The sequence below is a fragment of the Triticum aestivum genome, chromosome 2B (genome assembly GCF_018294505.1).
Source record: "Triticum aestivum cultivar Chinese Spring chromosome 2B, IWGSC CS RefSeq v2.1, whole genome shotgun sequence".
Taxonomy (NCBI): domain Eukaryota; kingdom Viridiplantae; phylum Streptophyta; class Magnoliopsida; order Poales; family Poaceae; genus Triticum; species Triticum aestivum.
Window position 1 is genome coordinate 591,405,871 of NC_057798.1, and position 23,357 is coordinate 591,429,227.

General features: G+C 48.7%; 2 protein-coding genes across 2 annotated transcripts; both read right to left on the reverse strand.

Moving 5' to 3' along the window:
• Window positions 1–2,443: 2,443 nt before the first annotated feature.
• Window positions 2,444–3,898, reverse strand: LOC123041730 (probable carboxylesterase 12). Its single transcript, XM_044464299.1, has one exon. It carries the CDS (start codon window positions 3,762–3,764, stop codon window positions 2,790–2,792), a length of 975 nt encoding a protein of 324 aa, XP_044320234.1. The 5' UTR covers window positions 3,765–3,898; the 3' UTR covers window positions 2,444–2,789.
• A 1,017-nt stretch (window positions 3,899–4,915) lies between these two features.
• On the reverse strand, window positions 4,916–7,536 carry LOC123046206 (AUGMIN subunit 6). Its single transcript, XM_044469512.1, has one exon. It carries the CDS (start codon window positions 7,340–7,342, stop codon window positions 5,270–5,272), a length of 2,073 nt encoding a protein of 690 aa, XP_044325447.1. The 5' UTR covers window positions 7,343–7,536; the 3' UTR covers window positions 4,916–5,269.
• Window positions 7,537–23,357: the final 15,821 nt, after the last annotated feature.

Here is a 23,357-nt window from a genome sequence, read left to right on the forward strand (position 1 = left end):
GCAGGCCCCCTGGATACGCCCCCAATGGTTCGCCATCGCCTTCGACCCGCGCTGCATGTAGACGCCTTTAAGTAGGGGTCGACGAGTTTGCGCTCATCGAACTCGGCCTTGATGCGCACCCAGTACGTCTCGATGCTCTGGTTCGCGCCGGTGGTCGGGTCAAGGCAGATGACTTTCCATGCTTCGACGAGGCATTCCTCCTCTTTGGATGCCCACTTGACGCGCGGCTTTGGCCTGTCCGCCACCTTCTTCTTCTTGCGCCCCCTCGCCGGCTCCTCCTCCTCCTCCTCGTCCTGCTCCTCCTGCTCCTCCTGCTCCTCGTTGCCGTAGACGTAGCCGAGCTCGCGGTCCATGCCGCCGCTGAGATCCACCGTCTCGTCCGCGGTGAACCCGGGAGACGCGGCGGCCGCGGCCGAACCTTCCGCGATGATGTCGTCCATGTCAGCCTCGGTCTCGCCGGCGTCGCCGAGGTGAGAGAAGGGCAGCGCGCAATGGCGGAGAGGGGGCGTCGGGGAGGACGTGTACGCGAGCGGCGAGTAGTTGTATGGAGGGTACTGCACGCCAGTGAAGGCGGGCGAGGGCGTGCGCTGGACGGGGTGGCCATGGGGGAAAGTGACGTTTTGGTTGAACTCACCGTGCGCGTCCCTGTCAGTGTAGCCCGGCGACCCCCATGGCTGCGGCGTCGGAGACCCGACGCCTTCTTGGCCCCAGGGCGTGTACTGCGCGTGGTTGCCGGGGGCATTCATCATCCCCGCGCGGGTCGCCTCGGCCTCGGCCTGGTCAGCGGCAGCGGCACCCGCAGCCGCGCGCGCCGCGTTGTCACGGGCCTTCTTGGCGAGGGCCCTGTTCCACCGTTCGGCGGTGACGGCCTCCCGTCGCTGTACTTCCACCCTCCATTCGGCGTTTGACATGTCCGGCGGCTTGGACGGCGGCGCCCTCGGCTTCCTCTGCTTCGGCTGGGCGACAAAGGCGGTCGCGGTCGCCGCGGCGCGGGGGACGGCGTACTTCTTCGGTGGCATGGCGGCCGGCTGGGAGGCAAGCGGGAGGGAGAATGGCGGGAGGAAAGGAGCAAATGGGAGGGAAGTGGGGAAAAGCGGGGAAGAAACGGCGGGAAGAGGCGCTCGACTCACCGACAGGGCAGACCCACGTGCCCTTTTCTTTTGTGCTGGCGCCCCCTGGCGCCCCCCAGGGCGCCGGGTTCTGCCTGGGTCCGCCGACACCAATTTCGGCCCGAGCCGGCGAAAAACGGGCTTCTGAAGGGTGACTGGGCCATTTTTTCGGCGCCAGCGCGAAAAAAACGCCTGGAAAGGGCCTGTTGGGGGCGCGGCTGGAGATGCTCTAAGCAACAATCACATCGTCCAATAGTTATTTTAATTTATCTACAGATAAATCTTGTTTGCAGTGGTTGGTCTACCATGGACTTTTGGGATCAGTCACACATTGCACTGAACAGGACAGCCCGGGCCGAGACGGCGAGAGAAGCACACCGGAAGCCTCCCTCGCCTCGCTTTCTCACGACTCGACCAAGCTTCCAGGGCAGCCGCGCCGAGTAATGCTACACTTATGACGTAACCATCTAGGTGGGGACTGGTATCAGAGAAGGGGTATGGCTAGGTCTCAGTTGACTGAGATTTAATCAAGTCTCGGTCAACTGACTTAACATGTAAGAAAGAAAAAAGAAAATCCAAAAAAAATGCACGAATCTTAATGTAAGATCTCACGGGTATATCATCGACTGAGACTTAACAAAGTCTCGGTCGACTAAGACTTAGCAAGACTGATTGGAGAACAGGGGAAGAAAGGGCCCACCCATGCGAGAGGTATTCTTGCGGTTGGAGGACTTGGAAGGATTTCTTGACGAAGATCTTGACAAAGATTTTGACGTAGAGTTGTCCTTCTTCTTGAAGAATTTCTTCGTTTTCTTCTCATTATCGGAGTCGTAGTTCTTACTCTTGCTTTTGCTTCGATAGTTACCCGAATCATATCTTGCTTGTGTAGGACGGGTATGAGTTGAGGAATAATTTTTTATTACTTGCTCAAACATCGTGCGAATGAAGCTAACGACAACATTTCTGATATTGTGTGAGAATTTTTTAAGTGCGTCAAGTAGATCTTAATTTGTAACAGATTTTTAGTTGGACGATCACTCTATATGTATACATTGTCAAATCGACTTTTGTATCAATTTACACTGCAAGTGAACTAGACTTTAATCGTTACCCGGTTGTGCCCATGCTATCTGCTCCCTCCGGTTTTAAATATAAGTCTTTTTAGGGGTTTCAAATGGACTACAATATACGGATGTATATAGACATATTTTAGATTGTAAATTCACTCATTTTGCTCCGTATGTAATCCCTTGTTGAAATCTCTAAAAAAACTTATATTTAGAAACGGATGGAGTATTCTCTACATGTGAAATTTAATATGTGTTATGTCTATATAACCGAACAAAATATTTCAAAATGTCCATAAAACACACGGGCATTCTACTAATGTATGAAGTTGCAACTACTCCCTCCGTCCCATAATATAAGAATGTTTTTAACACTACTAGGGTTAAAAACATTTTTATATTATGGGACGGACGGAGTACAACTGATTCAGAGGAGCAAATGTCTTGCAACTCACAAGTGCTACCAATTACCGATTTACTCCCTTCGTAAACTAATATAAGAGTGTTTAGATCACTACTTTAGTAATCTAAACGCTTTTATATTAGTTTACGGAGGGAGATCGCGTGTTCCTTTATTACTGAATCACTCATCGGATGAGCAAGCGAAGCAAACTCAGCAGCCCCTGACGAAATCGGCCACGATGGCGAGCTCCTTGGCGGCATCGTCGCAGTCGGGATTGAACAGGAAGTAGGTGTGACTCTCGCCCTTGGTCTCGTAGAACTCGAGCTGGCCGGCCCACCCGCACGCCTTGATCCCCTCCGCGTACGCGCGGGCCCTCTCCACGAACCAGCACAACTCCGCCGTGGTGACCAGCACGCGGCCGGACCCGAGCTGGCGCCACTCCTCCGGCGAAGCTGCCGGGTTGATGTACGGGTGATCACGACCGAACTTGTCGCCACAGGCCACATCCCACACGCGCTCCACGTCGCCGGGGTAGAAGAAGGCTGCGTCCGGGGACTCGCCGCCCACCGGTTCAGTCCCCCAGAAGTAGGAGTGCAAGAGCGCGGCGCCGCTGACCTTGTCGCCGTAGCCCTCGATGCCTTCCTTCCGCAGCCTTATCGCCGTGTTGTGCGCCATGTTGGCGCCGGCGCTGTCGCCGGCGAGGACGACGCGGGAGGCGTCGCCGTGCGCGGCGAGCCAGGGCTCGGCGCCGTCCGGGCGGCACGCGGCGACGATCGCCTGGAGGGCCGCGAAGGCGTCGTCATAGGCGGCCGGGAGGGGGTGCTCCGGAGCGAGACGGTAGTCGACGGAGACGACGACGGCGGGCGCGGCGGCGGCGAGGGAGGCGGCGTACTTGTGGTAGATCGGTGAGGCCGATGTGTGGACAACGAACGCGCCGCCGTGGAAGTAGACGACAACGGGGAACTTCTTTCCAGGCTCCGCCGCGGCGGCGGCGGGGAGGTAGAGACGGGCGGAGACGTTGGCCGCCGGGTCAAGGACGACGTCCTTGGAGGCGACGCCGTTGGCGGGGTCACCGGAGGGGGAGGGCGGGACGGTCTCGGTGCCTTGCAAGCGCTCCACGCGGCCACTCTTGTGGATGCGTATGAAGCCGGGCATGTCGTACACGATCTCGGAGCTTGGGTCCATGACGGCGGACGGCGGCCTTTGGCTTCCCGGCGGCAATCGGAGCAACGAGGAGAGAGCTGCCCAGGTTTTGTGATGGGTTATCGTAGCAGTTGCACGATGGGTTATGGGATACTACTCCATTTTGTAGCACCGGGACCGATCGAACACGTCACGTCAGCTCGCAGTCTCGACGAACCATTTTATAAGCAGCAATCACAGCATGCGGTAGTTATTTAATTTATCTACACATAAATCTTCTTTGCAGTGGTTGTTCTACCATGGACTTTCGGGGATCAGTCACACATTGCACTGAACAGGTCAGCCCGGGCCGACCCGGTCGTATATGATTTTCTTCCTCCCTCCCACGCTTTCTCACGACTCAACAAGCTCCCAGGGCAGCCGCGACTAGTAATGCTACACCTACGACGTAACCAGACAGGTGGGGGATTGGCATTGGAGGATAGGGAAAGAAGGGGCCCACCCCCTTGAAAATCAGGGGGGGAAGAGAGTTAGTTAAGAAAATTTATATAGGAGTTTAAGTAAGTGTTATGGCGCTGCTAGAAGGAGGGCGCAAGAGGGCCGGCCGGGGGCCTTTTTGCCCACGGCCGGACAAGAGGGAAGAGATTTCCTTCTTAATTCTTGCTTGATTAGATTAATACATCTTCTAGAGGTTTACTTGACTCCCAAGCAAGGCTTACTTGACCCCTAAGCAAGCGACTCTTATCTCTAATTAATCTAAGACTAACGGGTTCATTAGGCCCATTACGTACTCTAACAGTAAGCTTGCGAGATGTAGGATTATCGAGCCGCGACCCAGCAATCCAAGTAGGTCAATTTGGATAACAAAACATATGTAAAACTTAAAAAAAACATGAATCAAAGACCTAAAAACCCAAATTGACTTGTAAACCCAACCAGAGGGAGTAGCAATACCGTTGAATTCACTCCCTCGGTATTAACTACTCCCACACTCTTATGTTTCTTTATGGAGGGAGTATTATCTATTACTTTGTACTAAATCAACAAGAATTAATATGAATCGGAGGGAGTATCAGAGTTCCTTCCCAAAGAAAGCATCCATTTTCTCAGTCCATCACACTCCAATAGCCTGACAGTCATACGATATGGAAGAATCACACAACACCCGCAGCATAACAACTGGCACAACGACATCAAAACAGGCACTTGAATAAGAGGATAAAATCACTACAGCACAAATGCAAATGATGTATACACTAAATACATAAGATAAGATCGGGCATCTTTTTACTGCACACACTATCCCATACATCCATATCACCTCTTGGCGCCCTTCTCTCCAAACAGAATCGCCCAACATCGGATGCAGAAGCATCCCTGATTCCCTCTCACGAGCTGCTGGCAACTGGCATGCAACTCAACCAGGAAAACAATACCAAAGAGTTTCACCTTATGTGCCCGCAGTTCGACATAAGCCATCAAAGGCTGCGCTTAAGCACTGAAGCTTCAGGCAGTGGTTAAAGCATTACATGTTGTGCACGTGAAGCCTAATGTTCCATTAAAGCCGCATCAGTTTCTGATAATGGTGCAAGCAAGTCCTCGTAAGCGTACGTGTCGTGGAACAAGGAAGGCTCCAACATAAGTGGCGGGGAGAACACTTGATCAAGAGCATCATCCGTCATAAACGATTGACCACTGACTGGATCAAAGAAGTTTGCAGCACTGCTTGGATCATCATAGCCATTCAGTTTACCTGACAGAGCTGGGGCTGCAGGCATTGGGATCTTGGGCAACTTCGACTGCGACGACGGCAGACCTGTCCTTTGTTTTCTTCGATTTGCCACAGCACCCACATCCTTCCTTGAAGCAACTGTTGATAGGGGAATGAAAAAGTGCTCTGAACCATCATCACTACTCTTGTCCTGTGCACTCTCCATGCTGCTCAATGGCTTTGACAGAGCGGCTTCACGAACAGAACGTCTGATGTCATGAGCAGAATAACCATCATTTTCGTGCACTGAGCCATTTGCTTGATCTTTGGTTGAGGGGTCAATAAGTGCTTTCTCTTCCGGCATAATTTCTTTGCTAGGTTGGCGTGCTAGGGCACTCCGTCTTTGTGTCTGTGTTCCTTTTCCAGAAGAACTTGGAGTCAGGCTAAATAAAGGAGGAAGCTTCAGAGCAGGACTACTCCCAGCCTTGTCGATGCGCATTGAAGAGAGCTTAGAAGTCATCTCTGAAACTTCGCTGCTGCTTTCTTCTGATCTTCCGAGCACTGTATTTTGCACAGACAACTGTCTGGAGTTTGTTTGATCCATTGGATTACTAGGTACACTATTCACTTCTTCTGAAAGTTCTGCTATTGACTGCTGCATTGCTGGAATAGCTTCCTTGAGTTGATTAATTAGGCCCTGTATACTGACTAAATGCTGGCGATGCTCGGCCAATGTTGCAGTTAATGAGTCAGCATGGCTACTAGTTTCGCCGTCAGACGCACTGCGGAGTAATTCTGGCCCCTCCCCATCATTTGCTTTGGCCAAATGAAGAGATTGTTTATGAATACGCTGCAAAGCATGAGTCCACCGTCGAAGAATTTCAGCTACATCAACAGTTTGTTGGGCATGCCCGTTCCTATCATCTAATCTTGAAAGGGCTTCTTCCTTTCCCTGGAACAGAGATATCTGCTCCTGCTTGTCCAAACTTGAACCCATATCCATTGCTGCTAGCAACTGCGATCCAGATATACGATACCTATGCTCACGATGTGCTATAAGATCTTCAATTGGCCCAGAAGCTAAAACCTCATGCTGGTCTTTGCGAGCCAGTATCGATTCCCACAAACGTGTCGCCTTAGATACCAAATGTGAATTCTGTCCAGACGAGCTTGATATACGTTCGTCCCATGGTTCCCCCTCTAGCTTGGCTTTGTTTCTCATAACTTGTAGCTTCTCTAACTCCTGCTGCAGACATGCCTCTTCAGCACATAGACTTCGGAATTCAGCAGTCATTTCATGGGCTAAATTCGACCAGGTTGTTTGCCTTTGAACAGCAATATTTGCATTTTCTAGAAATTTACGCCTTTCGAGAGCAATCCTTGCCTTGGTCACAGGAAGCAATGCAGCAGCATGAAGATAAGAGACATCTGTGAGCGCCGACGGCAGTGGATTTGATGCCGCATCAGCCGGAAACGTCCTCCTGTGGACCTCCCTCAAGGCATGGACAGAGAGCTGCCACAAAAGCTCAACGAACCTCGGTCCGCAGCAGGTGGCGAGGGACGAAACCCTGGAGTTGCTCCGCGGCAGCGCCCCCTGCTGCTCCAGCTCGCTGATGACGCCTTGCACGATCTTGCGGAACTCCCTGGACTGCGCGGAATCGAAGATGGGCCACACCTTGTCGAAGTCCTTGGCGGATTGCGCGGGGCCGCGGAGCGAGGACAGGAGGAAGTAGAGGAGCTGCTCGCCGAGGCGAGGGTTGGAGTGGCGGAAGAGGCCGACGCGTGTGGGGGCGGCGCCGGCGCCGGCGGGGGAGCCGAGGACGGCGGGATCGAGGCCGAGGAGGAGGCAGTTGGTGTACATGGCGCCCTCCAGCTCCGCCTCCCGCTCCTTCTCCCGATCCGTCGACATGGCCGCCGGCTTCTACTGGGTGGTTGGGTTGGGGCTAGGTTTAGGAGGAGCGGGGGGAGGCGGGCGGCATTGGAGTCGGGAGATCTCGCGAGGCGGAGGCGGAGGTGGAGGTGGGAGACGAACAAACAAACAAAGAAAAGCAGGCCGGCCGGGTCGAGTCGAAATGGCAACAATTTTATTCGGGGCCGGTTCGGGCTCCTACGAAGAGGCCAATCTTGTCCCTGTTCAGTCCGGTACCGACCTCCAGGATATAGGATGCCGAATGGCGCAAGGTGGAGTGGACGCTACTCATGTTGTGGATCCATTCCATTCCACTGTGCGTCCAAATTTTTGTTTTAAGAATAGCTAAGCCCAACTCCAACCGAACCAATGCACCGACGCAACCGAACCGAACGGGCGTCCGTTTTCTGTCTGTCGTGACCCATTTCCAGTCCAAATTTGAGCCGGTTTTGCGTCGGCGCGACAAAGGCGCGGATGCGCGCGACGCCCTTGTCATCCCCCTGGCCCGCCAGTCGGTGACAGAGTGGCATTTCCTTCTCCCTTTCACACTCTTCCCACCTCTTGCCGCCCTTGCCGCCATCGCCCATTCTCGGTCGCGACGACACCGCCCAGGCACGACCGCCGCATCCAACAACTTCCCCGCCGTACCCACCAACTTCCCCCTCGCATCCACCAAGGCATGGCCACCACCGCATTCACCGAGGCCAGCGTCTGTGGCCGTTCAGCGCCGCGGTCGTAGCAGGAGAAGGGACCCCTGCCAAGGGACGCTGGCACAGCCCTCGCCTCTCCGATCACCACCGGAGGGCGTGGACGTTGACATGCCTGCTGCCCTTCACATGCCACGCCTACACCACGCCCAACGCCGTTGCCGCTTGCAACGTGTTCGGCCTTTTGCCCCCAAGGTACCACGACCGACATCGAGGACTTTGTGGTTGCTACTATGGTGTTAATGGGCACTAGGATGCGGCCAATGTTTAGGGGGTCGATCTTAGGCTATGCTCCGGCCTTGAATCGTAATAGGGAGAACGACCATTGCCTACTCTACAATGATTATTTCTAGTGCACATCGCCACTTCTCAATGCCAAGCTTTTCCGACGCTTCCAGATGGCTAGACATGTGTTCAGCCGTATTTGGGAGGGAGTAGTGGAGTATGATGAAAATTTAGGTGCAAGAGTGATGCCCTAGGAATGATTGGCTTCTCCTGTTATCAGAAATGCACTACAGCTATCCGGATGCTTGCATATGGAATCCCCGGTGATCTTGTGGATGAGTATGCCCGGATGAGTGAGTCCACATGCCTTGAATCACTATATAGGTTCTGCAAAGCTGTGGCAGCAGTGTTTGGTCCGGAGTACTTGAGAGAACCAAATGCTGCAGATACTGCCCGCTTGTTGGCAATCAGTGAATCCAGAGGCTTTCCAGGAATGCTTGATAGCTTAGATTTTATGCACTTGAAGTGGGAGAATTGCCCATTTGCTTGGCAGTGGCCGTATAAGGGGCATGTTAAGCTTTCACGGTCATACTTCAAGTTGTGGCATCACAAGACCTCTGGATTTGGCGCACTTTCTTCGGCTTGGCAGGTTCTCACAATGACCTCAACATGCTTCATCGGTCTTTGGTGTTTGCACGGCTTATAGAAGGCAACATCCCAGAGGTCAGCTTTGAGGCAACGACCACCATTGTAACAAGGGATACTAGCTAGCTGATGGTATCTCTTGTCAAGACAATCTCCAAGCCGGTAGGAGAGAAGCAACCTAGGCCTGTCCAAGCCCAAGAGAGTGCTAGGAAGGATGTGGAGCGTGCTACCGGTGTGCTCCAATCTCAGTGTGCTATTATTCGGTAACCTACCAGAACATGGAGCCAGCACAATATGTGGAATGTGATGATTGCTTGTCTGATCATGCACAACATGATCATAGAGGATGAGCGTGATGACATCATCTATGTGTTGGGAAACATAGTAGAAAATAAAATAAAATCACCCTACGATCAACCAGGAACACTATGAAGATGCAATAACGGCTTGGATCGTATCGTTACCAACTCTGAGTTCAGTGGAAGAAGACTAGTCAGTGTAGACCGTACTTGAACTCCCTCAAAATGTTGATGAATGATCCCTTGAACTGTCCACGAATGAAAGACCGAAAGCACGACCATTCCACAGTTTGCAAGCATACGGTCTTCGCGATCCGGTAGCGCTTCACCGTCCAGAGCTAATCATCGCCGAAGAATTAGAAGGAGGAGATTAGGACCACACTGGGCTTCTAATTATGAGGATTAGAGGATCTAGATCTAGCTCTAATTGGATCAACTAGAACTAGAACTAGAGCTAGAGAACCAGAGGAGGCTCCAAAACTTATGTATCCAAAAGTGCCAAAACCTCTAGTATATATAGGTTGAAGGAGGGGGAGGGGGTGCCACACAATGGGGGAAGGTTTCCCCCCTTTGGCCAGCCAAGTGGAGGGGGAACCCCCCTCCAATTCGCCCCCCCTCCTTCCCCAAGTGGGAAGGGCGTGCTGTTGGAAATATGCCCTAGAGGCAAAAATAAATTGGTAATTATCATATTTCCTTGTTCATGATAAAGGTTTATTATTCATGCTAGAACTGTATTGACTGGAAACTTAAATACATGTGTGAATACATAAACAAATATTATGTCGCTAGTGAGCCTCAACTAGACTAGCTCGTTGATCAAAGATGGTTAAGGTTTCCTAACCATAGACACGAGTTGTCATTTGATAACGGGATCACATCATTAGGAGAATGATGTGATGGACAAAACCCAACAGTAAGCTTAGCATTTCATTGTACCGGTTTATTGCTATAGCTTTCTTCATGTCAAGTATCTATTCCTAAGACCATGAGATCATGCAACTCCCTGACACCAAAGGAATACTTAGTGTGTATCCAAACGGCACTTCATAACTGGGTGATCATAAAGGTGCTCTACAGGTATCTCCGAAGGTGTTTGTTGGGTTGGCACGGATCGAGACTAGGATTTGTCACTCCCTGTGATGGAGAGATATCTCTGGGCTCTCTCAGTAATACAACATCGTAAAGAGCTTGCAAGCAATGTGCCTAATGAGTTAGTCACGAGATCTTGTATTATGGAACGAGTAAAGAGACTTGCCGGTAACGAGACTGAACTAGGTATGGAGATACCAACGATCGATTCTCGAGCAAGTAACATATCACCGGACAAAGGAAATTGCATACGGGATTAACCGAATCCTTGACTCGTGGTTCAACCGATAAAAGATCTTCGTGGAATATGTAGGAACCAATATGGGCATCCAGGTCCCGCTATTGGTTATTGATGGGAGAGAGGTCTCGGTCATGACCACATGATTCCCGAACCCGCGGGGTCGCACGCTTAACGTTTGTTGGCGCTAGAGTAGTATTGGTATATTTAATGATTGGTAACTGAATGTTTTTCAGAGTCCTGGTTGAGATCCCGGATATCACGAGGAGCCTCAGAATGGTCAAGAGGTAAAGATTTATATATGGGAAGTCATATTTTGGGTTCCGAAAAAGGTGCATTTTTTCGGTATTGTACCAGGAAGCTTCTAGAAGGTTCCTGAGGATTCTAGACGGGTCCAGAAGTCCACAAGTGGGTCCACCACATACCAAGGGCTAGCATGGGCTGAGGCGAGGTGCCCTGGCCTTTTTGGGCTAGGCGCACCAAGTCCTCAAAAGCCCATGCGGCTAGGGAAGGGAAAAAAGGGGAGTCCTAGTAGAATAGGATTGGACTTGGAGTCCAAGTCCTCTCCCCCTTGGTGCCAACTCCTATTAGGAGTAGGGCTGGACTCCTAGCCCTCCCACACATATAAATATAGGGGAGGGGCACAACAAGGCACCCCAAAACATTGGCCTTGGCTGCTGCCCCGTCTCTCCCTCCCGGCATAGTTCTCGTCCACGGTTTTTCGCTTAGTGAAGCCCTGCCGGTATTCCGACTCCACCATCACCATCACCATCACCAGCACACAGTCGTGCTGGTTGTTATACCATCTACTTATCCGCCTTCTCTTGTTGGATCAAGGAGGAGGGGACATCATCGAGACACACGTGTGCTAAACTCGGAGGTGTCGTCCGTTCGACACTAGATCGGTTGCATCATGATCGGATCGCAAAGAGTACGACTACATCAACCACGTTATATACGCTTCCGCTTTCGGTCTACGATGGTACGCATACACACTCTCCCCTCTCATTGTTATGCTTCTCCTAGATAGATCTTGGGTGTTCGTAGGCAATTTTTTGATTTTCATGCTTCGTTCCCCATCAGCGGCATCATGAGCTAGGTCTATGCGTAGATGGACATGCACGAGTAGAACACAAAGAGTTGTGGGTGCTGATTCTCAAATTGCTTACCTCTCTTGTCTTATTTGGATTCGACGGTATTTTGGGATGAAGCGGCCTGGACCAACATTACTTGTCCACGCACAAGAGACCGGTTCCACCAAGAGACATGCAACTTGTTTTGCATAAGGTGGCTAGCGGGTGTCTGTCTCTCCTACTTTAGTTGAATCTAATTTGACGAAGGAGGTCCTTGTTGGTGAACGTTGCAGAAAATTAAAAAATTTCCTACGGTTTCACCAAGATCCATCTATGAGTTCATCTAAGCAACGAGTCAAGGGAGATGCATCTACATACCACTTTGTAGATCGCGAGCGGAAGCGTTCAAAAGAACGGGGTTGAAGTAGTCGTTCTCGTCGTGATCCTATCACCGGAGATCCTAGCGCCGAACGGACGGCACCGCCGCGTTCAACACACGTACGGAGCGGATGACGTCTCCTCCTTGATCCAGCAAGGGGGAAGGAGAGGTTGATGATGATGGCTCCAGCAGCAGCACAACGGCGTGGTGGTGGTGGAACAGCAGCACTCCGGCAGGGCTTCGCCAAGCACGTGACGGAGGAGGAAGAGGTGTAGCAGGGGGAGGGGGCGCCAGGACTTCAGGGTGCGGCTGCCCCCCTCCCCCTCCCTTTATATAGGCCCCCAGGGGGGGCGCCGGCCCTGGGAGATCCAATCTCCCAAGGGGGCGGCGGCCAAGGGGGGTGGAGTGCCCCCCAAGGCAAGTGGGGCGCCCCCCCCACCCTAGGGTTTCAACCCTAGGCGCAGGGGGTGGGCCAAGGGGGGCGCACCAGCCCACCATGGGCTGGTTCCCCTCCCCACTTTAGCCCTTGGGGCCCTCCGGGATGGGTGGCCCCACCCGGTGGACCCCCGGGACCCTTTCGGTGGTCCCGGTACAATACCGGGTGACCCCGAAACTTTCACGATGGCCGAAATACCACTTCCTATATATAATTCTTTACCTCCGGACCATTCCGAAACTCCTCGTGACGTCCGGGATCTCATCCGGGACTCCGAACAACATTCAGTATGCTGCATACTCATATTCATACAACCCTAGCGTCACCGAACCTTAAGTGTGTAGACCCTACGGGTTCGGGAGACACGTAGACATGACCGAGACGGCTCTCGGGCAATAACCAACAGCGGGATCTGGATACCCATGTTGGCTCCCACATGCTCCTCGATGATCTCATTGGATGAACCACGATGTCGAGGATTCGAACAACCCCGTATACAATTCCCTTTGTCAATTGGTACGTTACATGCCCGAGACTCGATCGTCGGTATCCCAATACCTCGTTCAGTCTCGTTACCGGCAAGTCACTTTACTCATACCATAATGCATGATCCCGTGACCAAACACTTGGTCACTTTGAGCTCATTATGATGATGCATTACCGAGTGGGCCCAGAGATACCTCTCCGTCATACGGAGTGACAAATCCCAGTCTCGATCCGTGTCAACCCAACAGACACTTTTGGAGATACCTGTAGTGCACCTTTATAGTCACCCAGTTACGTTGTGACATTTGGTACACCCAAAGCACTCTTACAGTATCCGGGAGTTACACGATCTCATGGTCTAAGGAAGACATACTTGACATTGAAAAAGCTCTAGCAAAACGAACTACACGATCTTGTGCTATGCTTAGGATTGGGTCTTGTCCATCACATCATTCTCCTAATGATGTGATCCCGTTGTCAATGACATCTAATGTCCATAGTCAGGAAACCATGACTATCTGTTGACCAACGAGCTAGTCAACTAGAGGCTTACTAGGAACGTATTGTGGTCTATGTATTCACACATGTATTACGATTTCCGGATAATACAATTATAGCATGAATAAAAGACAATTATCATGAACAAGGAAATATAATAATAATGCTTTTATTATTGCCTCTAGGGCATATTTCCAACAGTCTCCCACTTGCACTAGAGTCAATAATCTAGTTACATTGTGATGAATCGAACACCCATAGAGTTCTGGTGTTGATCATGTTTTGCTCGCGAGAGAGGTTTGGTCAACGGATCTGCTACATTCAGATCCGTATGTACTTTGCAAATATCTATGTCTCCATCTTGAACATTTTCACGGATGGAGTTGAAATGACGCTTGATGTGCCTGGTCTTCTTGTGAAACCTGGGCTCCTTGGCAAGGGCAATAGCTCCAGTGTTGTCACAGAAGAGTTTGATCGGCCCCGACGCATTGGGTATGACTCCTAGGTCGGTGATGAACTCCTTCACCCAAATTGCTTCATGCGCTGCCTCCGAGGCTGCCATGTACTCCGCTTCACATGTAGATCCCGCCACGACGCTCTGCTTGCAGCTGCACCAGCTTACCGCTCCACTATTCAACATATACATGTATCCAGTTTGTGACTTAGGGTCATCCAGATCTGTGTCGAAGCTAGCGTCGACGTAACCCTTTACGGCGAGCTCTTCGTCACCTCCATAAATGAGAAACATGTCCTTTGTTCTTTTCAGGTACTTCGGGATATTCTTGACCGCTGTCCAGTGTTCCTTGCCGGGATTACTTTGATACCTTCCTACCAAACTTACAGCAAGGTTTACATCAGGTCTGGTACACAGCATGGCATACATAATAGATCCTACGGCTGAAGCATAGGGGATGACACTCATCTCTTCTTTATCTTTTGCCGTGGTCGGGCATTGAGCCGAGCTCAATCTCACACCTTGCAATACAGGCAAGAACCCCTTCTTGGACTGATCCATTTTGAACTCCTTCAAAATCTTATCAAGATATGTGCTTTGTGAAAGACCTATGAGGCGTCTCGATCTATCTCTATAGATCTTGATGCCTAATATATAAGCAGCTTCTCCAAGGTCCTTCATTGAAAAACACTTATTCAAGTAGGCCTTAATGCTGTCCAAAAGTTCTATATCATTTCCCATCAAAAGTATGTCATCTACATATAATATGAGAAATGCTACAGAGCTCCCACTCACTTTCTTGTAAACGCAGGCTTCTCCATAAGTCTGCATAAATCCAAACGCTTTGATCATCTCATCAAAGCGAATGTTCCAACTCCGAGATGCTTGCACCAGCCCATAAATGGATCGCTGGAGCTTGCATACTTTGTTAGCATTCTTAGGATCGAAAAACCCCTCCGGCTGCATCATATATAGTTCTTCCTTAAGATGCCCGTTAAGGAATGCCGTTTTGACGTCCATCTGCCATATCTCATAATCATAGTATGCGGCAATTGCTAACATGATTCGGACGGACTTAAGCTTCGCTACGGGAGAGAAAGTCTCATCATAGTCAATCCCTTGAACTTGCCGATAACCCTTAGCGACAAGTCGAGCTTTATAGATGGTGACATTACCATCCGCGTCCGTCTTCTTCTTAAAGATCCATTTGTTTTCTATCGCTCGCTGATCATCGGGCAAGTCAGTCAAAGTCCATACTTTGTTTTCATACATGGATTCTATCTTGGATTTCATGGCTTCTAGCCATTTGTTGGAATCTGGGCCCGCCATTGCTTCTTCATAGTTCGAAGGTTCACCGTTGTCCAACAACATGATTTCCAGGACAGGGTTGCCGTACCACTCTGGTGCGGAACATGTCCTTGTGGACCTACGAAGTTCAGTAGCAACTTGATCCGAAGTACCTTGATCATCATCATTATTTTCCTCTTCAGTTGGTGTAGGCATCAGAGGAACATCTTCCAGAGCTGCACTACTATCCCGTTCAAGAGGTAGTACTTCGTCGAGTTCTACTTTCCTCCCACTTAGTTCTTTCGAGAGAAACTCTTTTTCCAGAAAGGATCCGTTCTTGGCAACAAAGATCTTGCCCTCGGATCTTAAGTAGAAGGTATACCCGATGGTTTCTTTAGGGTATCCTATGAAGATGCATTTTCCCGACTTGGGTTCGAGCTTTTCAGGTTGAAGTTTCTTGACATAAGCATCGCATCCCCAAACTTTTAGAAACGACAGCTTAGGTTTCTTCCCAAACCATAATTCATACGGTGTCGTCTCAACGGATTTAGACGGTGCCCTATTTAAAGTGAATGTAGCTGTCTCTAGAGCGTATCCCCAAAATGATAGCGGTAAATCGGTAAGAGACATCATAGATCGCACCATATCCAATAGAGTGCGATTACGACGTTCGGACACACCGTTACGCTGAGGTGTTCCAGGCGGCGTGAGTTGTGAAACGGTTCCATATTTTCTTAAGTGTGTACCAAATTCGTGACTTAAATATTCTCCTCCACGATCCGATCGTAAGAATTTTATCTTTCGGTCACGTTGATTCTCTACTTCATTCTGAAATTCCTTGAACTTTTCAAAGGTCTCAGACTTGTGTTTCATCAAGTAGACATACCCATATCTACTCAAGTCATCAGTGAGAGTGAGAACATAACGATATCCTCCGCGATCCTCAACACTCATTGGACCGCACACATCGGTATGTATGATTTCCAACAAGTTGGTTGCTCGCTCCATTGTTCCGGAGAACGGAGTCTTTGTCATTTTGCCCATGAGGCATGGTTCGCATGTGTCAAATGATTCATAATCTAGAGACTCTAAAAGTCCATCAGCATGGAGCTTCTTCATGCGCTTGACACCAATGTGACCAAGGCGGCAGTGCCACAAGTATGTGGGACTATCGTTATCAACTTTACATCTTTTGGTATTCATGCTATGAATATGTGTAACATTACGTTCGAGATTCATTAAGAATAAACCATTGACCATCGGGGCATGACCATAAAACATATCTCTCATATAAATAGAACAACCATTATTCTCGGATTTAAGTGAGTAGCCATCTCGTATTAAACGAGATCCAGATACAATGTTCATGCTCAAACTTGGCACCAAATAACAATTATTAAGGTTTAAAACTAATCCCGTAGGTAAATGTAGAGGTAGCGTGCCGACGGCGATCACATCGACCTTGGAACCATTCCCGACGCGCATCGTCACCTCATCCTTCGCCAGTCTCCGATTATTCCGCAGCTCCTGCTGTGAGTTACAAATATGAGCAACGGCACCGGTATCAAATACCCAGGAGTTACTACGAGTACTGGTAAGGTACACATCAATTACATGTATATCAAATATACCTTTAGTGTTGCCGTCCTTCTTGTCTGCTAAGTATTTGGGGCAGTTCCGCTTCCAGTGACCCTTCCCCTTGCAATAGAAGCACTCAGTTTTAGGCTTGGGTCCATTCTTTGACTTCTTCCCGGCAACTGGCTTACCGGGCGCGGCAACATCTTTGCCGTCCTTCTTGAAGTTCTTCTTCCCCTTGCCCTTCTTGAACTTAGTGGTCTTATTGACCATCAACACTTGATGTTCTTTCTTGATTTCAACCTCTGCTGACTTCAGCATTGAAAATACTTCAGGAATGGTCTTCACCATCCCCTGCATATTGTAGTTCATCACAAAGCTCTTGTAGCTTGGTGGGAGCGACTGAAGGATTCTGTCAATGACCCCCTCATCCGGGAGGTTAATGTCCAGCTGGGACAGGCGGTTGTGCAACCCAGACATTTTGAGTATATGCTCACTGACAGAACTATTTTCCTCCATCTTACAACTATAGAACTTGTCGGAGACTTCATATCTCTCGACCCGAGCATGAGCTTGGAAAACTAGTTTCAGCTCCTCAAACATCTCATATGCTCTGTGTTGCTCAAAACGCTTTTGGAGCCCGGTTCTAAGCTGTAAAGCATGCCGCACTGAACGAGGGAGTAATCATCAGCACGAGACTGCCAAGCATTCATAATGTCTTGGTTCTCTGGGACGGGAGCGTCACCTAGCGGTCCTTCTAGGACATATTGTTTCCTGGCAGCTATGAGGATGATCCTCAGGTTCCGGACCCAGTCCGTATAGTTGCTGCCATCATCTTTCAGCTTGGTTTTCTCTAGGAACGCGTTGAAGTTCATGTTGACATGAGCGTTGGCCATTTGATCTACAAGACATATTATGCAAAAAGTTTTAGACTAAGTTCATGATAATTAAGTTCATCTAATCAAATTATTTTAATGAACTCCCACTCAGATTAGACATCCCTCTAGTCATCTAAGTGTTACACGATCCGAGTCGACTAGGCCGTGTCCGATCATCACGTGAGACGGACTAGTCATCGTCGGTGAACATCTCCATGTTGATCGTATCTTCCATACGACTCATGTTCGACCTTTCGGTCTCTTGTGTTCCAAGGCCATGTCTGTACATGCTAGGCTCGTCAAGTTAACCCTAAGTGTTCTGCATGTGTAAATCTGTCTTACACCCGTTGTATGTGAACGTAAGGATCTATCACACCCGATCATCACGTGGTGCTTCGAAACGACGAACTTTAGCAACGGTGCACAGTTAGGGGGAACACTTTCTTGAAATTATTATAAGGGATCATCTTATTTACTACCGTCGTTCTAAGTAAACAAGATGCATAAACATAATAAACATCACATGCAATTATATAATAGTGACATGATATGGCCAATATCATATAGCTCCTTCGATCTCCATCTTCGGGGCTCCATGATCATCTTTGTCACCGGCATGACACCATGATCTCCATCATCATGATCTCCATCATCGTGTCTTCATGAAGTTGTCACGCCAACGACTACTTCTACTTCTATGGCTAACGCGTTTAGCAATAAAGTAAAGTAATTTACATGGCGTTCTTCAATGACACGCAGGTCATACAAAAATAAAGACAACTCCTATGGCTCCTGCCGGTTGTCATACTCATCGACATGCAAGTCGTGATTCCTATTACAAGAACATGATCTCATACATCACAATATATCATTCATCATTCATCACAACTTCTGGCCATATCACATCACATGACAATTGCTGCAAAAACAAGTTAGACGTCCTCTAATTGTTGTTGCATCTTTTACGTGGCTGCAATTGGGTTCTAGCAAGAACATTTTCTTACCTACGAATAACCACAACGTGATCTTGTCAACTTCTATTTACCCTTCATAAGGACCCTTTTCATCGAATCCGCTTCAACTAAAGTGGGAGAGACAGACACCCGCCAGCCACCTTATGCAACTAGTGCATGTCAGTCGGTGGAACCGGTCTCACGTAAGCGTACGTGTAAGGTTGGTCCGGGCTGCTTCATCCCACAATACCGCAGAAGCAAGATAAGACTAGTAGCAGCAAGCAAGTTGACAAGATCTACGCCCACAACAAAATTGTGTTCTACTCGTGCAATAGAGAACTACGCATAGACCTAGCTCATGATGCCACTGTTGGGGAACGTTGCAGAAAATTAAAATTTTTCCTACGGTTTCACCAAGATCCATCTATGAGTTCATCTAAGCAACGAGTCAAGGGAGATGCATCTACATACCACTTTGTAGATCGCGAGCGGAAGCGTTCAAAAGAACGGGGTTGAAGTAGTCGTTCTCGTCGTGATCCTATCACCGGAGATCCTAGCGCCGAACGGACGACACCTCCGCGTTCAACACACGTACGGAGCGGATGACGTCTCCTCCTTCTTGATCCAGCAAGGGGGAAGGCTTGGTTGGTGATGATGGCTCCAGCAGCAGCACAACGGCGTGGTGGTGGTGGAACAGCAGCACTCCGGCAGGGCTTCGCCAAGCACGTGACGGAGGAGGAAGAGGTGTAGCAGGGGGAGGGGGCGCCAGGACTTCAGGGTGCGGCTGCCCCCCTCCCCCTCCCTTTATATAGGCCCCCAGGGGGGGGTGCCGGCCCTGGGAGATCCAATCTCCCAAGGGGCGGCGGCCAAGGGGGGTGGAGTGCCCCCCAAGGCAAGTGGGGCGCCCCCCCACCCTAGGGTTTCAACCCTAGGCGCAGGGGGTGGGCCAAGGGGGGAGCACCAGCCCACTATGGGCTGGTTCCCCTCCCCACTTCAGCCCTTGGGGCCCTCCAGGATGGGTGGCCCCACCCGGTGGACCCCCGGGACCCTTTCGGTGGTCCCGGTACAATATCGGGTGACCCCGAAACTTTCCCGATGGCCGAAATACCACTTCCTATATATAATTCTTTACCTCCGGACCATTCCGGAACTCCTTGTGATGTCCGGGATCTCATTCGGGACTCCGAACAACATTCGGTATGCTGCATACTCATATTGATACAACCCTAGCGTCACCGAACCTTAAGTGTGTAGACCCTACGGGTTCGGGAGACACGTAGACATGACCGAGACGGCTCTCGGGCAATAACCAACAGCGGGATCTGGATACCCATGTTGGCTCCCACATGCTCCTCGATGATCTCATCGGATGAACCACGATGTCGAGGATTCGAACAACCCCGTATACAATTCCCTTTGTCAATCGGTACGTTACATGCCCGAGACTCGATCGTTGGTATCCCAATACCTCGTTCAGTCTCGTTACCGGCAAGTCACTTTACTCGTACCGTAATGCATGATCCCATGACCAAACACTTGGTCACTTTGAGCTCACTATGATGATGCATTACCGAGTGGGCCCAAAGATACCTCTCCGTCATACGGAGTGACAAATCCCAGTCTCGATCCGTGTCAACCCAACAGACACTTTCGGAGATACCTGTAGTGCATCTTTATAGTCACCCAGTTACGTTGTGACGTTTGGTACACCCAAAGCACTCTTACGGTATCCGGGAGTTACACGATCTCCTGGTCTAAGAAAGAGATACTTGACATTGAAAAAACTCTAGCAAAACGAACTACACGATCTTGTGCTATGCTTAGGATTGGGTCTTGTCCATCACATCATTCTCCTAATGATGTGATCCCGTTGTCAATGACATCTAATGTCCATAGTCAGGAAACCATGACTATCTGTTGACCAACGAGCTAGTCAACTAGAGGCTTACTAGGGACGTATTGTGGTCTATGTATTCACACGTGTATTACGATTTCCGGATAATACAATTATAGCATGAATAAAAGACAATTATCATGAACAAGGAAATATAATAATAATGCTTTTATTATTGCCTCTAGGGCATATTTCCAACAGTCATTGTATAAGGTTAAAAGGCAACTTGATTATCACCATTGTGGCTTTGTGTAGGTAAGAACGGTTCTTGCTAGTTGTCCATAGCAGCCACGTAAAATTTGCAACAACAAAGTAGAGGACGTCTAACTTGTTTTTGCAGGGCATGTTGTTATGTGGTATGGCCAAAACATGATGTGATATATGTTGATGTATGAGATGATCATGTTTTGTAATAGGTTCATGACTTGCATGTCGATGAGTACGACAGCTGGCAGGAGCCATTGGGTTTTTCCTTAATTTATTATTTGCCATGTAATTGCTTTACTTTATGGCTATGCGTTAGCAATAGTTGTAGAAGCAATAGTTGGCAAGACGACCACGTGACAAAATGATGATGGAGATCATGATGGTGGAGATCATGGTGTTATGCCAGTGACGATGGAGATCATGTCGGTGCTTTGGATATGGAGATCAAAGGCACGAGATGATAATGGCCATATCATGTTAAATATTGATTGCATGTGATATTTATCTTTTTGTGCATCTTATTTTGCTTAGAACGACGGTAGCATTATAAGATGATCCCTTCACTTAATTTCAAGGAATTGTGTTCTCCCTAAGTATGCACCGTTGCAAAAGTTCATCGTTTCGAAGCACCTCGTGATGATCGGGTGTGATAGACTCTACGTTCACATAAAATAGGTGTAAGCCAGTTTTACACATGCATAATACTTGGGTTAAACTTGACGAGCCTAGCATGTACAGACATGGCCTCGGAACACAGAGGACCGAAAGGTCGAACATGAGTCATATTGTAGATATGATCAACATGGACATGTTCACCATTGATGACCACCCCATCTCACGTGATGATCGAACATGGGTTGGTTGATTTGGATCACTTAAACACTTAGACAACTTGAGGGATGTTGATTTAAGTGGGAGTTCACTAGTAATTTGATTAACTGAACCAATTATCATGAACATAGTCTAAATTGTCTTTGCAAAATTATGTTGTAGATCAATGGCTCATGTTGTAGCTCCCCTAAATTTTAATGCGTTCCTAGAGAAAGCTAAGTTGAAAGATGATGGAAGCAACTATGTGGACTGGGTCCGTAACTTGAGGATTATCCTCATTGCTACACATAAGGCTTATGTCCTTAATGCACCGCTTGGTGATGCACCTCATCAAGGCTCGCCTGCAAATGTTATGAACGTATGGTAGGCACGTTCTGATGACTACTCGATAGTTCAATGCACCATGCTTTACGGCTTGGAACCGGGGCTCCAAAGACGTTTGAGCACCACAGAGCATATGGGATGTTCAAGGAGCTGAAATTGGTATTTCAAGATCATGACCGGGTTGAGAGGTATGACGCCTCCAACAAGTTCTTTAGCTGCAAGATGGAGGAGAACAGTCTGTTAGTGAGCATATACTCAGAATGTCCGGGTTTCACAACCGCTTGACTCAGTTGGGAGTTAATCTTCCAGATGACACGATCATTGACAGAGTTATGTAGTCACCACCACAAAGCTATAAAGGCTTTGTGATGAACTATAATATGCAAGGGATGGAGAAAACGATCCCTGAGCTATTCGTGATGCTTAAGGCATCGGAAGTAGAAATCAAGAAAGAGCATCAAGTGTTGATGGTTAACAAACCACCAGTTTCAAGAATAAAGGCAAGGGAAAGAAAGGGAACTTCAAGAAGAACAACAAGATAGTTGCCGCTCCCGTGAAGAAACCCAAGGTTGGACCCAAACCTGAGACTGAGTGCTTCTACTGCAAGGGGAATGGTCACTAGAAGCGTAACTTCCCCAAGTACTTGGCAGATAAGAAGGTTGGCAATGTCAATAAAGGTATATGTGATATACATGTTATTGATGTGTACCTTACTAGTGCTTGTAGTAGCGCCTGGGTATTTGATACTGGTTCGGTTGCTAATATTTGTAACTCGAAATATGAGCTACGGGATAAACAAAGAGTGGCTAAGGACAAGGTGACGATGTGCGTCGAAAATGGTTCCAAGGTTGATGTGATCGCCTTCGGCGTGCTACCTCTACATCTACCTTCGGGATTAGTTTTAAACCTAAATAATTGTTATTTGGTGCCTGCATTGAGCATGAACATTATATATGGATCTTGTTTATTGCGAGACGGTTATTCATTTAAGTCAGAGAATAATGGTTGTTCTATTTATATGAGTAATATCTTTTATGGTCATGCACCCCTTGTGAATGGTTTATTCTTGTTGAATCTCGATCGTAGTGATACACATATTCTAATATTGATGCCAAAAGATGCAAAGTTAATAGTGATAGTACCACATATTTGTGCCACTGCCGCTTAGGTCATATTGGTATAAAGCGCATGAAGAAACTCCATGCTGATGGACTTTTGGAATCTCTTGACTATGAATCATTTGAGACATGTGAACCATGCCTCGTGGCCAAGATGACTAAAACTCTGTTCTCCGGAACAATGGAGTGAGCTAGTGACTTATTGGAAATAATATATACCGATGTATGCGGTTCGATGAGTGTTGAAGCGCGCGGTGGATATCCTTATTTTCTTACCTTCACAGATGATTTGAGTAGATATGGGTATATTTACTTAATGAAACACAAGTCTGAAACATTTGAAAAGTTCAAGAAATTTCAGAGTGAAGTGGAGAATCATCATAACAAGAAAATAAAGTTTTGACGATCTGATCGTGGAG